At 37.7% G+C, this 18038-nt stretch overlaps 1 protein-coding gene across 1 annotated transcript in view; it reads left to right on the top strand.

Moving 5' to 3' along the window:
* Tmtc2 (transmembrane O-mannosyltransferase targeting cadherins 2) overlaps positions 1-18038 on the top strand; it is a 419447-nt gene that overhangs the window by 227041 nt on the left and 174368 nt on the right. The window contains exon 4 of the mRNA XM_055627937.1: positions 3332-3446. Coding sequence (XP_055483912.1) covers positions 3332-3446 — 115 coding nt within the window. The remainder of the gene's footprint in view (positions 1-3331; positions 3447-18038) is intronic.

The following is an 18038-nucleotide window of genomic DNA, read 5'->3' as shown; positions in this document are numbered from 1 at the left end:
CTTCCTTCCTTCCTTCCTTCCTTCCTTCCTTCCTTCCTTCCTTCCTTCCTTCCTTTCTTTCTTTCTTTCTTTCTTTCTTTTCCATTTTGTATTGAAATGGGATCTCATGTGAACTACACTGGCCTTGAAACCACTTTATAGTTGATGACAACCGTGAATTTCTTCTCCTGTCTCCTCTTCCCTGCTCCGATTACAGGTGTGTACTTCCGTGCCTGATTTATGTAGTGCTAGTGATCCAGCCTTTGGCTTCCTGCATTCTGGGCGAGTACACTAGCAAATGAGCCACATCTGTAGGCCCCTCTCTTGCTCTCCTCTCTGATTCAGTGAGAGTCAGCCCTGCGGAGGTCAAAAGTGCTCTTCTCAATATATAAGCTGTCATAAACCCGCCTCTCTGAAATCCTATCCTGACAATTTGAATAAAATGTACTCCAGATTGCATGCCACCACTTAGTGACCCTGTATATGGAATCCTGTTCATGTCTGTGACTTCATCTTGTCTTTTTTGCATCCATTCAGCTGACTGGACTATTTGTAGTAGGGAAGTATCAACTCCCTTTATTGTTCTGTTTTCCACGCTGGAATTTCTGATCTTTCCAGGACAAGACTTCTTGTACTTTAGTTCTTAATGTGCTCTGATATCCCTGTGCTTACATTAGACTGTCCTGACTTTATTTCTTCTTTTATTATTTGTAGTACTTATCAGTATCTAAAATAGAACGTATTACATTTATTTGTTTATATGTCTACATATATATGTGCTTGTGATCTTTGTAGAGTCACATACATGCCACTGATATGTGTGGAAGTTAGAGGACAACTTGCAGGAGTCCCTTCTCTCTTCCTACCACATGAGTTTCAGAGATCAAACTCAGGTCATCAGACTTGGGAGTGAGCACCTTACCTACTGAGCCATTTCACTGGCCCGGCAATAGAGTTAGTTTATTTTTCTGTATTGTTTAAACCCTATCTTCCTTACATATTCTACTCCTGTCTTTTAGCATCATTTGTTGGTGAGCTATATAACATGACATGTTTGGTTTTCAGTGTTGTGACAGCACTGGAATAATTCTGAAGCTTAAATGTTTGACTTCCAGTATCAGGTTTCAGTCCATGCGTGGCTGGCTGAGTCCATTGTAGTAAGCCTGAGGCAAGGCAGAGTGTCATGAGGGGCGCATGCTGCAGAACCAAGGAGTCCACCCTGTCTTGGAAAGGAAGCAAAGTGAGACAGTGGAAGGAACCTGAGTCTCAAAGTACTCTGATGACTTATTTAAATACTCTCTTAACTTATTTATCTCCCCTATACTTTAACCTCATCCTTATAGTCTACTACATTTTAAGTCTTTCCTTCGGGCAGAGTCCTCATCTCATTAACTCTGAAAACCTTGACAGACAAGTTCAGAAATGTGCTTTAATGACATCCAGGGTGTGTCTCATCGAAATCAGTCTGACCATCTATATTAACTATTACCTTGAGGAAAATTTTTCCATGCCGTGGCCCAGCCCTGGTAATTCTGCTAGCAAAGAGAGAGAGACAGACACAGAGACAGACAGAGAAAGAGGAGGGTGGAGAACTAATGAGTATCTGATTACATTTGTTATTGAGTAAATGAACACATAACCAAATGTGTGAACATATGTTCTAGATATATAGCTAGCTGTTGTCCAAACGGACACTTGTTAACTATGATTGAATTAAGGCATGAGCACTTAATGTAAAGTCCATTTACTTCTACGAAAATATCCTTACCACATTCAGTATGACCTGGCTGCAATTTTCTCTAGCATCTTTATTTGGGAATGTGGCTAAGTTGCTTTTTCATTGTGTAAGTTAATGTTTGCATGTATTCCCAAGAGTAAATTCAATGTAAATCTATTTTACTGATTCTTTTTTTTTTCCTTACAGGAAGCATTTATTCTTTTGAATGCTTGTGAACACAGATTTTAAATTGGTCAAATTGCAGAACTTTGAGAGGGAGAAGGATGAAGTGACTTGAAAACAAGACTGAGTATTAGAATATTCTACAGGGCCATACTTTAATAATTTGAGGATGAGGGATGCTAGCTTGAAAAATGTAGTGTTCTTGCCTATTGAATATGTATATGACTTGCTGTTTTTCTTTTCTTAGTTCTGATTGTAAGATTATTTGTTTACTTGATAATGTTTTTAATGTTTCTTTTTTTAAATTTAATGTTAACAGTCTCTCTGAACTCATGATTCTGTGGAGCAGTTCACAGTGTATGGATGTTGTTTTGTAGCTAAAGGTGAATCTAGTATGAGAATGTTAATTAGAGTATAGGGCAGGCTTAGGTTAATCAGTTTTGGATCAGAATTTCTGCTTCAGAATTAACCTGGCACATTCTATAGTGCTTCCTCATCAGCAAAGTAGGTGTCAGTTTCACATGTAGATCTGTGTTGAGAGATGGCACATGTCAAGCATGAAGGAAGACATGTGGCACTATTTGTTTTGTCTTCTTCTTACCATGGAAGCATTTGCAATATGACAGAATGGTTTTCTTAAAACTGCTAATAAAAGGATATAAGGAACATTTATTTAGTGACTAAGGTTAACTGAGGTGTGTTAAGTTACAGAAACAGAGGGAAATTGGACAGCAAAAAAATTATCCATGTTTTAATGCATAAAATTTGATACTGTAGATATCTTTGACTCTTCCAATATAGTCAGTATGTCACCTAAGTAGATATATGTTAGTGCACAAACCTTCTCATTTCCACCTCCCTGCTTATCAAAGCATCTACTTTCAGAATTAATACCCCACTTTTTAAAACATATCTTGTAAAATTAATTGTGTTCAGAAGTATAATATTCTACTCATATGTTCTGACACATAAAAGGCTCTTTGTAACTTTGATCTTGTTTATTTTTCTTGTGCTTTTTATCTTCAAGTATTCTATGGCATTTATCAGTTCTTTCATAGTTGGATGAAATCTTGGTTTATTTTAAGATGATTTCTTACCGCTTCCATTCCAGTATGTATACAATATTTTCAGACCACAAAGACACCTACAGAAACTTGAAAGAACATGGAGTTTTTGTGGGTAACCCTATAATAACATTGTTCTTGGCGTTGTGATGAACTATATGTGTGCATCAGCTTTGAGCCATAATGATTGCTTTAATTATTTTAGACTTAGAATATATTTAATCTCCTGGATTGATGAAAGTTTAGAGTATAAGGGAAATAAATTTTCCCCATAAAATGTTTTATGAAGGATTTTTTCCCTCTCTGTGGTGCTTCCTGATAGACGGATATTATGTCATATGTAATTGGATTGATGCTCAGTCTGAATACTTCTTTTTCTTCTTGCCAGCATGGGGTAACCTTGGAAATGTTCTGAAGAGTCAGAGTAAAATTTCTGAAGCTGAAAGCGCCTATAGAAATGCTCTGTACTACCGTAGCAACATGGCTGACATGCTGTATAATTTGTGAGTATGCCTTGCTTTCTTTCATGCTTGAAACCTGCTGTGAGGGGGACTATTGAGTTAACTAATGAAATGGAGATGCTAATATCTATTTTTCTAAAATAGTTTTTCCTTCTTTCTTTACTATTTTTTCCTTTTAATTAGACCTCTGAGAGCAGTAGATGAATGGTATTTGGGATTTCTCTGTTAGATGCCACATCATCTATTCATGTGTGTTGATATATGGTTGAATTCTTTTTTTTTTAAGTACTATGTCATATATCAAAAGTTGGTATAAGTGTGTTCTACTTAAAAATATATGTTCTACTCAAACTTAGATGGATAAATATAAAATTTCAAAAACAAGTCTTTAATGGGATATATAAATTTCAATTTTATATATAATTGAAATTTTAATTATATTTACTTTAATGGGATATATATATTTCAATTATATACATAATTGAAATTGGATATTAAATGACACATTTTTCTTCACTAAAATCAACCACGGAGATAGCAGAAAGATTGTAGTTGTTAGGTACAGTTTCTTCTAGTTTAGCATGTCCAGTTCTTCAAAGATACTCATGATTACATCAAAGCTTGTGTAATGTCGTAATTCAAAATATCCCTCAGTGTTGAGTTTGAAAAAACTCAAGTGCTAAATTATCTTTGTTTTTTGGATGGAAGGTTCCAGGAGGCATTGTGAGTTTGGATTGGTAAATGAAAAGTGAACTTGAATCCTTTCCTTTATCGTTTACATTTAGGCAATTTTTATATGTAATAGAAATTTAGCCTAAACACGAAAGAGTATCTAGTTTATTGACTCCTCTTGCTAGGAACGTTTGGGGTTGATAGGGGCTGAGAGAGTTAGATCCAGGTGCTTGGCACTGTTGGGGAATTTGATACAGTTTTCTTGTTCTGGCTTTTCTCTGTTTTCAGTGGGACTGTGGGGCACGCAGGAAGATGGCTCTTGGTATTTTATGCATGGAGCATCCTGGCTCTTCTCAGTCTTGCTGGGAAAGAATATCAATGTCACATCCTCTCCTCACTCTGCTGGCTCCCAGTTCTCCTCTGTCTTTTGGTCTGCATTTACCCTGGAAAGAATTTCTGAATGACTCAATGAAGCCATAAGCTTTCATGGATGAAATTCTAGGAAGAGTGGGTAGGACTGTGGAACATCTATGCAGGCTCTTTCAGGGTTACTATGGCTCCACAGAGGACCAGTTACTTATAAGAATGTAACCACTCTTAGTTAGAACTTGACACCTACTTTTTTTGTTTGTTTGTTCTGTTTTCTTTTGTTTCCAAAACAGATTTCTCCGTGTAGCCTTCATTGTCCTAGAACTCACTTTGAAGACCTGCCTGGCCTCTAACTCACAGAGATTCACCTGCCTCTGCCTCCTGAGTGCTGAGTTTAAAGACATGTGCCACTATCACTGGCTTGTAATTAAACTCTTAACACAAAAAAAAGGATTTTATTTTTCTTCGTCTTTTGTAGAAAGCTTAATTTAATAGCATTCCTTTTTGTCACTAGAAACTTGAGTACTTTTTCTGTCATCACTCAAGAATCTTCTTATGGGTGCTTTGTAATTCTACCTCGTGTATGTGATGCTCAGTGATAAAGAGTTTGACCACTAAATATGTTATCCTAGGTTCCATCCCCTATAGCAAAGGTGGGAGAGATATTTCATGTTGAACAATTGAAATTGATGAACTTATTGGAATGAAGTACCTTCTTTTCTTAATGAACTTTAGAGGACTTAGAGAATCCTAAGTTTCTGTTCTGTCCATTTCCTACTTACATTGTAAATCATCAGAAATAATTGTAGCAGTTAACCTTTTTATTAATAATATAACCTGCAGACATTAGTAACTTCATTAAACTTTAAGTAGAAATTGATGAGAAATTAACTCCCACTGGCCAGATACAATATGATTCCTGGTTGTCAGAATTAATCTTGTCATTAATTCCTGTAATTTTATTTTTATACTAATATTTAAAAATACTAACCAGTAACTTTAAATAGCACATCTGAATATTGATTCATGTAAGAATAGACAGCAAACGTTGATTTGGAAAATATTAAGTAAGATGAGCCTGAGTGATCTGGAGGAGTTATATCTGAAGTTGCTTTAAGAGATTGCATAAGTGTGAGCATTTTCTAGGATCAGGAATACTTAATTATATGAGAGAGCACAAGGTTATATTCTCTGTTTATGATCTGGTGTTTGAAAATTTCCAGTGTTCCTTCTGCCATAACAGTTGTATGTGCTTCTCCTCCTCCTCCTCCTCCTTGTCCTTCTCCTTATTTTTCTTTCATAGAACACATTTATATAATACATATAATATATACATGTAACACATACAATATATACCACAGTTTCTCCTCTCTCTACTCCTTCCAGCTTAGCTCTTTTCTACCAGTTTCCCCTCTCTTTGCTCTTTCTAGTTTAGCTCCAACTGGGATGGATTAAAAGAATGAGGAAGGCAGGACTCAGAGCTGTTCTAAGATCACACACAGAGTCATCTCTCACCTGAACACATACTCTTCTAGCTGTATCATATCTACATCTCCACATTTGCTTAAATCTAAAAGGATATACAATGAGAACTGAGCACACAAGAAACCTCCAATATGCACATCTCAAAATTCAAAAAGAGCCCGTTGTGGTGGCGCACACTGGTAGGATTTGCTGAAGGAGGCAGAGGCAGGAGGATCACGAGTTCGAGGCTATATATTCACTCATATAGACATATAATCTAGGATAAACCTACTAAAATCTTTACACCTAAAGAAACTAATCAAGACGGAGGACTCTTGCTAAAATGCTCAATTCCTATCCAGAAAGGCAAAGAAGATGGACATCAGAAGAAGGAGAAAACAGGGAACAAATCAGGAGCCTGACACAGAGGACCTCTGAAAGGCTCTGCCCTGCAGACTATCAATGTAGATACTGAGACTTATGGGCAACCTTTGGGAAGAGTGCAGGGAAAATTAGGAAAGAAGTGGGAAATAGTAAGATCTGGAGAGGACAGGAACTCCACAAGGAGAGCAACAGAACCAAAAAAATCTGAGCACAGGGGTTTTTCCTGAGACTGATACTCCAACCAAGGACTATACATGGAGATAACCTAAGACCCCTGCACAGATGTAGCCCTTGGCAGTTCAATATCCAAGTGGGTTCCATTGTAATAGGAACAGGGACTGCCTCTGACATGAACTGATTGGCCTGCTCTTTAATTACCTCCCCCTGAGGGTGAAGCAGCATTACCAGGCCACAGAAGAAGACAGTGCAGCCACTCCTGATGAGACCTAATTGACTAGGATCAGAAGGAAGGAAAAGAAGACCTCCCCTATCAGTGGACTTGGGGAGGGGCATGCATGCAGAGGGTGGAAGAAGGGAGGGATTCGGACAGGAGGAGAGAGGGAACCACAGGGGGGATACAAAGTGAATAAAGTATAATCAATAAAGAATTTAAAAAAATCCAAAAAGAAACAATTAGAATCACCTTCACAGACAGAAATAAAATGTTTGGAGTTAAATCTAATAGAATGCAGCAAGTTACTGTTTAATCACAGTTACCGCCTTTATGAATTTACTAACTGTGTGACATAAAAACATGGTTGGATTTTTAGTGGGATGGCATGCCTGGACCAAGATTTGCTTTCAATTAATGCTGAGGAAAGCATTTAAGGATCTGTTAATTATTGCATCTGATATCATTTAACTCCATGTTTGTAGACAGTAGCCATGTATTGTGAAATTTAAGGCAATGTTTCATCCATTCTTAACAAAGATAGCATGAAGCATAGCTCATGGTCACTTTCTTTTTCATATCTGAAAATCACTATAGTTGCATGTTTTACACAGGAAATTATTTTAAAAGAGTTTTAGCAGATTTGTGTTTGTATGTTGGCTTTTCTTTTAGAGTATAACGTATTTTCAGAGACAAAGTCCTTGAGTTGTTGTTCTGTGATTTACATCATCATGTTTCATAAATATGTAGTTGGCTTTCATTCTTTTAACTGTGCTATTCACTGATTTCTGAAATATAATAAATTTTTGGCTGAAAAGTAGGTGATGTCCTTTTATTGTTGGTATAGATTTGTCCCAGGCAGTCTTTTCTTTTAAGCAGGTAATTCAGTAAAACATTGAATATTTTCATTATTTATTCACTTTCAGAAGGCAGATAATAAAGTTAGTGCAGTATAATCATATTTTTATTATCTTACATAGTAGAGAGATCATGTTTGAGTATAATTGAGATTTTGCCCTTGTTCTGTGTTGTTAGAATCCAAGTATCCAATCTGTGAAGCTTGAAAAGGAAAAGGAAATTAACTTTTAGATTCATAGGAAGTAAAAGGAAAATATCAATGAATTAGAATTTGGAGAAGCAATGGGCAAGGATATGAAAAGATCTGAAAATCCTGGCAAGAGTGATATAGAGCAGAATAGAAAATCTCACGTGCAAACCTGAAAAGGAGAAAGGTATTATTATAAACAGATATATGGATGCTTAAAATAACACAGTAGTAAACATGTAAAAATTCTGCATGTACTTTCCTGGGAAAATACAGCATCTCAGTTTGTGCTAAAGAGTAAAAAGTAATCTAAGTCAAATACCTTGAGAAAGCTCAAGAAACATAATCAAAATTTTCTTAGAGCTGGGTGGTGGTGGTGCATACCTTTAATCCCTGCGCTCTAGAGACAGAGGCAGGTGGATCTCTGTGAGTTTGAGGACAGCCTGATCAACAGAGTGAGTTCCAGGACAGCCATGGCTATACAGAAAAACCCCATCTTGAAAAAAAAAGAAAAAAAAAGTTTCTTAGGAAAGAACCAAGTCAAGGTGCTTTTCAAGTGGCTCTGACAGATCCTCAAAGAAGAGTCAGAGTTCTGTCTTATTTTTAGGAAGCAAGATTTTACTGAAAGCAAAACTTGGCAAAATTACATACACACATACAAAAGAACAACCTGCCAGCTCCACCCTAAAATCAAAATAAGACTCAAACAAGAAAGAATAAATCAAAAACCACAATAGACTAGTCAAACTTATGAATATAAATGCATGCATGTCTTGAAATTAATTTAGTGCATGTAGGAACATATTAAAGATTAAAGCACTGCAGGCAGGTGTTACTTAGTCTGGGATTAATGGTAAGATGTTTAATATTGCAATTCAATTACTACACTCTTAATTTAAAAAGTCAGGAGAAAAAAATACATAATCTCTAGAAATGTCAGAAGTGCATTTGATCAGCAGCTACCATGGAAAGTAAGGCTTCTAAACAAACTAAGAATGGATTAATATTGTAACACATAATAAAGAATGTCTGTCAATTCGGCATTTAGAGGAAAGTATAATAGCCTCGCCTCTAACATAATATAAAGAAGCAGTGGCTTCATTATTATAGCCCCCCATAGGATTTCTAACTATATTTACTGTTTGTTTTTTTTTTAGATAAGTCATGAGAGCTCAATGAAAATAGGAAAAATACTCTACCACTAATAATAGATATTCATAATCACATTCTCTAAAATACGTAGTTTGATCACACACTAGACAATTCTGTCTCATAAATAACCTTCTCATTACTTGTGATCCTGTACTACTTTAATCCTAGTGCTCAGGAAGTACAAGCAGGAGGATTAGGAGTTCAATATCCTCTTCTACAACATAGCAAATTTTGACATGAATATGCTACATGGGACCCTGTTTCAAAATACCAAACTAAAAAGGACTGCCTCCTCAAGTACACAAAAAGGACATTTGCTCAACCATATTTGTAGCAGCTTCATTTGTAATAGCCAGAAGCTGGAAACAATCCAGATGCCCCTCAACTGAGGAATGGATACAGAAATTGTGTTACATCTACACAATGGAATATTACTCAGTAATAAAAAACAAGAAAATCCTGAAATTTGCAGGTAAATGGTGGGAACTGGAAAAGATCATCCTGAGTGAGGTATCCCAGAAGCAGAAAGACACACGAGCTATATACTCACTCATAAGTGGATATTAGACAATAATATAGGATATACATACTAAAATCTGTACACCTAAAGATACTAATCAAGAAGAAGGACTCTGGCTAAAATGCTCAATCCCTATTCAGAAAGGCAAAGAAGACATCAGAAGGAGAAAACAGGGAACAAGTCAGGAGCCTGCCACAGAGGGCCTTTGAAAGGCTCTACCCTGCAGGATATGAAAACAGATGCTGAGACTTATGGCCAAACTTTTGGCAAAGTGCAGGGAATCTTAGGAAAGAAGTGGGAAATAGTAAGACCTGGAGAGGAGAAGAGCTCCACAAGGAGAACAACAAAACTAAAATGTCTGGGTACAGGGGTCTTTTCTGAGACTGATACTCTAACCAAGGACCATGCATGGTGATAATCTAAGACCCCTGCAGAGATGTAGCCCATGGCAGTTCAGTGTCCAAATGGGTTCCATAGTAATGGGAAGAGGGACTGTCTGTGACATGAACTGATTGGCCTGCTCTTTGATCACCTCCTCCTGATGGGGCAGCAGCCTTACCAGGCCACAGAGGAAGACAATGCAGCCACTCTTGATGAGCCCTAATAGAATAGGATCAGAAGGAAGGAAAGGAAGACCTCCTTTGGACTTGGAGAGGGGCATGCTTGGAAAAGGGGAAGGAAAGGAGGGATTGGGAGTGGAGGGAGGAGGGAGCTACAGGGGGATACAAAGTGAATAAAATGTAATTAATAAAAAAAGGACTACCTCTTGGATCAGTTGCCTGCTGATGAACTGCATTCATTTCCTCGCACATTTGTATTAGTGTTGGTTCTTGCATTCTTGTGTTATGTATGGCTACTGTGAGCAAAGTACTTAAACTGGATTACAAAACGATAGAGGTGTATTGTTTTGTAAATTCACTTTTGTTAGGGAGGGGAGCTTATTCCTCTGAAAGCCTTAATGGATAGCTTTCTTGTCCCTTTCTGTGGTTTGCTAGGAATCTTTGGCATTTCATGCTTAACTATATTCTTACATGGCCATCATTTTATAAAGATGCCCATCTTATTCCCATAAGAGCTTTCCATGTTAACTAATTATTAGCGTAATGACTTTATTTCTACATAGGCTGGGTAATATGTATTAGAATTCAGCAGAACCTTTTATGTATATGTGGAAAGTTTCCCCCACATATCTCACAATTGGGAGAATCAGTTCCACTGAAGCAATGATGTGTAATCCAAAGAGGAGTGATCAGCAAGCAGTTGATACTTTTTAAAAACTAAAAATATTCATATGAGATTCATTGGTTTATGTTTTTCATGATGTCCAAAAACACCTTAGGAGGGAGTCATTTTTAGTAGAAGCAGCAATTATGGAAAAGAGATGTGGAGTTACTTTTATGTTACTGTGATAAAGTACCATCATGAGGGCAATTCATAGAAGGAACAGTCTATTTTGGCTTAAAGTTCAAACAAATAAAAATCTCATCATTTCAGGGCTTTGTGGCAGCAAGTGGCAGACATGGTGGCTGGACCTGGGAGCTAAGAACTCACCTCTCAGTCACCTCTTCAACTGCAATCACAAGCAGAGCATGAATAGGAAGTGGGGTGACAGTAATGGTTAAAACTCTCCTCCACTGACATAGTTCCTACCAAAGGTTCCACAGCCCAAAGGTTCCCCAGTCCCTCCCAAACAGTGGCACCAGCTTCAAACTAAAGTTTTCACACCACTGCAATGGAGTGCCAAGTTGTCCCCTTATAGATCCAATAATAACCAGCACATTAGAGGTCTGTTTTTATATTCAGTGCTAAGTTTTGAGAACTAATTTTAACTCATGATCACCTGATCATGAGTTTATGAAAACTTAAATAGAAAATTTTTCATAGCATGCTTTTATTTTAGTTGACCTAAATGCTCTTTTCAGAAAGACCTGGAACCACTCTTTATGTATGTCCCCCTGTAAATCCTCCTTGCAACCTCATTATTTTCTCTTGCATATACACGTTAGTATTCTGGCTTTGTTTTGGTCAGCCAGGTTACAATTCACACCTATGCCTTTCAGACCCATCTTATTTTGCAGTTAGTTTGCACATCTGCCCTGTGAATCACTGTGAGTTGATTTTCTGATTTAGCTGTAAGGTGAAGACTCTTTTCCTACTATTTAAAATCCCTGAGTCTTGTAACGCCTATTACAAATATCATTGGATTTCACATGGTTTTGGGAAACGGTGGCTCACTGTGAAGTTCTGTTTCTTATTCATCAGTAGCACCATATCTGCAAACTCACCTAGCAAATACTAAGCATTTTCAGAATAACAGTCTTTGGATTAGAAGGTAAGAGTTAGCTCACAAGGAAAGTATAGTATCTGTCTTCAAGCAGTTTGAAGTCTGGATTTTAGATTATTTGTTCAAGCTGGGGCGATGGTTTCCTAGAAAACAATGAAGTGGAACAGAGTTCAATCCTGAGAACCCTCATTAATGCAGGGTGGATGTAGCAGCTATTTGATAATTCTAGTCATGGAAGGCTGAGGCAGGAATCCCTAAAGCAGTCAACCTGGGGAGACTAGGTGTATCAGTCGACTCTTGATAGATACCCTAAAGAATAAGGTGGGAAAGCAATTCAGGATGGTTCCTGACATCAGTTTCCACACACACAGAAGTACTTGGACCCACACACATGTAAACATTTGTACACATGCATGTGTATGAACACTATATGGATAATGCTAAGCTGGGGACGGGAGCGTGTACCAGTAATCACAAGCTGGCTTCGGACTCTTGATCCTCTTGCCATGGCTTCCTGAGTGCTAGGATTTCCAGAATGCACCAACTATGCCTGGCTAAGGCTACTTCTGAGTAAAACCCATGACCAAGTGACACCCATGTGCTATTGTAACATGGCGGACAAAGTCTTAACTAAGCCTGGAAGAAAAGGAAAAGGATGCTAGGAGTTGTAATAGAGAAATAAGTGAGAAGGATGGCATAAAGGCAAGAATGAGTTTTGCCTATTTAATTTTTAAGTGTTTTCTGTAAACATCCAAAATTCATTTTTAAGGCTTTTGTAAGGACATTTAGAGGTAGGGTGTGTAGATTTTGTTCTCATAACTATAGAATTGTGTGAATGAAAACTGACTTTAAATGGAATATATTTGTGTAATGTATATGAGCCTCAATACAAGAACTGCTAATGGAACTATAGGTAAAAACGATATTTAAGCATCTTGATAGAGGATGTATAACTTTATATTCCTGGAAAAGGGGAAAAAACCAGGATGTTAGATGTCATTATCTGAGTCTTGATTCTTCTTCATAAAGTATTCAGAGAAAATCATTTTGCCCAAAGAAAGCCACAGGGAATCTCTGAGACTGATTTAATGTTCGGAAATGTATGGGCACAGTGGCCACAGCATTTACAGGAACACTAAGTGTCCCTTGGCAGCTAGAGATGTAAATTATTTATATTTTCATTTCTAGTGCAGGATGAAATCTTTGGCACTTCTTTGGTGCTCTGCACATGCTTTTGAACAGAACTGAATCAAACCGTTCACTCTACAGTCACTGTTTTTGACGTCTTTGGCAAGGACACAGGGCACTGTGTCTGGGACTCCTGTGGAACTGTCAGCCTTGCCTTCTCCTGCAAGTGGGAAGCTGGAATCTTTTAATAAGTAGGAGCCTGGAAAGAAAAAAGACAGAGAGCGGATCCTGCTTTTGCTTGTTTGTGTTATGTGGGTCCTATTTCAGATGTAGTTGCAAAATAGCACTGTATGGGCCAGGCTGTGCTTCATGAAGAGAGGCAGTTCATTCATATTAACTCTGTAGAAAGGAGTTGACCCAGACTCCACGCTGGAACAAACTGAATGGAGATGTTTTGTTGTTGTTGTTTTGTTTTGTTTGTTTGTTTTGTTTTTTTTTTCCTGAAATAGTATTAAAAACTCTTTAATTTTGTAGTCATTTCCCTCTGGAGCTGTGAAGGTGAAACCGAGGACATGTGTTAGAAAGCCCATAAAAGAGATTATAAGGCAGCTCAGTCACTGAGTTACTGCTTCCTGTTCACTTTAACTTTCAAACTGATTGGAAGTTGCCTAAATGTCCAGAAGCTTTTCTATTGTTGTTCTTCCTAAAATTATGATCACCCAGAGCGTGCAGATGATGTGCAGCAGAATTTTAAGTAAATTAATTTCAGTTTTCTCAGAAGGAGGTTTTGCAATATGAAAAGAAAGTGTCTTTCTGTCTCTGCTCTTCAGGAAAAATGAACAGATGTAAATTTGTTATTTGTGTAGTTCCAATCAGTTTGCTGCAGATTTCCAATTACTGAGGCTTAAGAATTATTTTCTAGACACACCAGGAATTATAGTAATATTGCCTGACACTTAATTTATTCTATCTGTTATATAGAACCTAACTAAGCTTTTGCTTACATGATAGTAAAGTTGCTTAGAGTATAATTGAAGTTTGAGGGCATGTGGATGTGGTGATGATAATGAATTTAAAAACTAATACTGTGTCATTTGCTACTTATTTCTTATATATTTTATTTGTACAAATCAACACATTATTTCTGTGGCTGAATTATATCTCTAATCACTCCTTTCAATTACTTTCTTCAAGATTACCCTTATTGAGGTAAGGCCTCCACACTGACCCTATTTCCAGCAAAAGCAACCCTTCTACCATTCTCCAACTCACTTCCCTTTTTTAATTCTTTTGTTTTTAGACCACGTTTATTGCTATAAAGCACATGAAATAATTATATAACTATAAATATTTGTAGTAAAATTGAATATAAATCCAGAGTTAATTTTCTAGACTGTTAAAAGACTGACTGAGGATGCATTATAGTAGTACAGTATATGCTTAATATGTGAAAGACATCAGGGTCCATATACACCATATCACACCCAAACACACACACACACACACACACACACACACACACACACACACAGACACACACGACTCTTAACTAAGAAAGTGTAAAGTCCAAAAGGCATCATTTTGTAATATTTACAAAGTTTCTAGGGCATTGTTTAGTACACAGTGAGTGCTTGATAAATTTTTATTGGACAACAGTGCACACTGTTGTCGCTCTGGGTACATCTGTTCTCCTCAAGTACTCATATGAAAAAGACATGTCCTGGATTATTTTAGAAACCGTCCTTCCCTCTGTATCTTCCTCCTTTCTCCCTCACCGTGAGAGATAACACCAGTTACACAGTGATGCCCTTTGACTTCATGCATATATGTCACCTTCAATCAAGGTTCTCTGGTGTTTGACTTTGCCCCTGGGGTCCTTTAAGATGGGATGTCATGTCACAGGGTTGGATGAAAGTGATCCCATTTCTGTCCTGTCAGTACGAGTACAGTGTAAGAAAATGCCCACACACCATCTGGAGGAGACCCAAGTCTAGTCTGGTTGTTATAAATTCATAATATGGCAGTCAGGCAATTTTTATTGGAAAGTCTCATTTGAGGGACTAATCCAAACTATCATGAAGTCTAAAGAGACGGTGGGCTTTATTGGTATTTGGCAATATTCATGCTCATTTGCCTGTTTGAAGTGGAAACATTTAGAAAAATCTGTAATTCTTTAAAGATCAGCGTTAGTTGTGCGTACTACTAGCCTAGGGGGATAAGCTCTGTCCTAAAACTCAGAGAAAACAATTTTTCATAGAAACTGTCAACTGTGCCTGGCACAGCAGTATGCATACCTGTAATCCCTGCACTTGAGGTAGGGGGATTACCAAACGTTTGAGTCAGCCGGAGGCTATATTGTGAATGCCTGTCTCCTAAAAAATAGAAATAAAAATAAAACAATGAAGCAGCAGATGAGGATGATACAAATAAGACGAGAAAACAGGCCAATTCTTATACCCTGTTTTTTGTTGTTGTTTTGTTTTACTTTTTCAAACGTGAACTAGAGATGGCAGCAGTCACCTCAGGCAAAAGGATTAAAAATTTAAAGGCGGCCGGATAAAACAGAGAGTTGGAGGAAAGCTCGGGAAACTTGGGAAGATCCTTTTGTAAAATGAAATGAAGTAGGATGGGCATAGAGTGAAGTGGTAAAGGACGGCCTGGCAGACAATAAGACCATTGTTTCAACCTTCAATAAACACCTTTTCACACACACTCAGTGAGTATCTTCCCCTGGGCTGAGATGTGTCTGTGCAGCAGGTCAGTTCCCTTATCAAGCCTGAGGAGAAAATGAATAGTGAAGACAAGAGAATGAAAGTAAACGACACTGCTGACCCCCTCTTCTCTGATTAGTAATTTCCATTGTCAGTCTCCAGCCTTTGGTCGTTTTATTATGCCTTCCCCTGACTCCAGTGCCCGAAAGTGGTAGTTAGGACTCCATACCCAGTCTTTAATGTGTGAATATCACCTAACTCATACCTAAATTAAACAACCCAGAATGAACGACTTCAAGGAATAGTGTAGCGAATACACATGGGCATGTACCTGCACATGTATGTGTAATCACACATGTGAACATACACTTGTACTCAAGCCACCCACATGTACACATGATAAAACAAAAGAAGAAATACTGTGTGGAGTGGTGTTTTCACTCTGCTCACTGAAGATTACTTCAGGGAAACTTGGTGAACATGTTGTGTTTAGGGTGAAAAATCTATCCAGGCAGAAAAAGATGGACTTGGATGTTTGCTCTGGAGCACATCTGGCCAGTGCTTAGGTTAGGAACTCCCCAAGTGACCTAACACCCATCCCTGTGTGTGTGTGTGTGTGTGTGTGTGTGTGTGTGTCTGTGTGTGTGTGTGTGTGTGTGTAGTTAAAGCATTGCACTTAAGAAGCAAAGAAAGCACTTGGCTTCTTGAACGTGCATGTTTCAAGTGAAGGCATTACCCAGAATCATTATGTACTCATAGAGATTTCTCTGACCCAGATAATAACCACATCTCTGGGATGGAAGCATTTTCCTTGCTCTCTGAAATATTTATCTGAGTATGGCGATTCCTAAGAAGTGCACAAATGCTTTCATCTCCATGACTGAACAAACAAATTTAAGGTAGATTCCCCTCCCATTTTGCTATTATTTCACCATAGTGTCAACTACCATGCTTTATAACAGCTTTTCAAATAGTTTAGACTTTGTACTGATTATTAAATGCCCACAGTGACAGTTTCAGAACACGGTTTTGATGAGTGACTAAATGAACCAGCAATCGGAGTACAATGAGGGTTACTGAAGAGACCAGGCTTGCTCCTGTGCTTCTTGGATTCCTGTATGGCCATGGAATACACACAGCTTAAAAATGCATCTCTTTTCATAATAAGTAGATATCCAGTTTGGATAGCATCCCTAAATAGCAAAGAATTACAAACAAATCTCTCTGTAGACTTGTATTAAATGTTTGTTGCATAGTGACTTTAAACTGTGCTAAATGCTTCTTAGTTTTAAGTTTTGTTTTAAATCACAAAATTATCTTAAAGGGTAAGAAAAATATTTGTAGGAGATTTGAATGTGATCCAGAATATTTATATGCACACACACACACACACACACACACACACACACACACACAGGCTTACAAGAATAGTGTTTTTATTTCATGGAAAAGAGGGAAATAGAGGAAGGAGAGGTTTCCTTTCATAAAAACAGAGTTCTCTGTCACCCTTGTGTCTTGAAGGCAGCTTAGTGAGGTTTTCAGATGGAGGGGCTCTTATTAAGCAGACTTAGACTCAGCTCTTCCATGGATGGTTCCCATGATCGGCCGTGGGAAAATTGCTTAATCTGTCTTCTTCATCTGTAAAATTTGATTATGTTAGTGTTATTTTGGAAGGATTAAATAAAATATGCTTAGAAACTTGATACAACCATACTGTAGTAAAAGTTGAAAAGTTTGTTAGATGTTAATTTTATGCTGTTTCCAATTACCTCCTGGCTGTCTCTTTGTGTAGCTATGCCACCATTCATTGGCAAGTTTTTCTATGAAAAGAAATTGATCTAGTATGCAAGAATGACCCCCCCAAAAAAACTTTTTGTGGGTACATTGGTTTGGATTCAAGTTTAAACTTATTAATGGTTGTCATTGGAGGATGCAGTTTACCTGAACTTGAAGTAAGTAAAAAATGTTCCTGTATTTAGAAAAGCATGGAGGGCTGTCTCTGACATGAACTCAGTAGCTGGCTCTTTGATCACTTCCCCCTGAGAAGGGAACAGCCTTGCCAGGTCATAGAGGAAGACAATGCAGCCAGTCCTGATGAAACCTGATAGGCTAGGGTCAGAGGGAAGGGGAGGAGGCCCTCCCTTATCAGTGGACTTGGGGAGGGGCATGGGAAGAGAAGAGGGAAGGAGGGTGGGATTGGGAGGGGACAAGGGAGAGGGCTATAGCTGGGATACAAAGTGAATAAATTGTAATTAATAAAAATAAATTTAAAAAACAAGAATATAGGAAAAAAAGAGCTTGTAGAAAGTAAGGAAAGAGAAAGAGAATTGACACCAATAACTAAGAAGCACAAAGTATATGAAACCAAAAGAAAACTGAGAAGCTTCATACAATGTAGGATAAAGAAGAAATGACTGATTGTAAAATCAGATAACTTTTCTTGAATCTCACTTTGAGTCATGTCAGCTGAGAAAGCACATGTTCATTTCCCTCTCTTACACACACACACTTTAT

Source organism: Psammomys obesus, unplaced genomic scaffold (genome assembly GCF_907164565.1).
Source record: "Psammomys obesus unplaced genomic scaffold, mPsaObe1.curated_primary_1811, whole genome shotgun sequence".
Taxonomy (NCBI): domain Eukaryota; kingdom Metazoa; phylum Chordata; class Mammalia; order Rodentia; family Muridae; genus Psammomys; species Psammomys obesus.
Note: the sequence above shows the minus strand (reverse complement) of the source record. Positions and strands in the feature narration are given on the sequence as shown.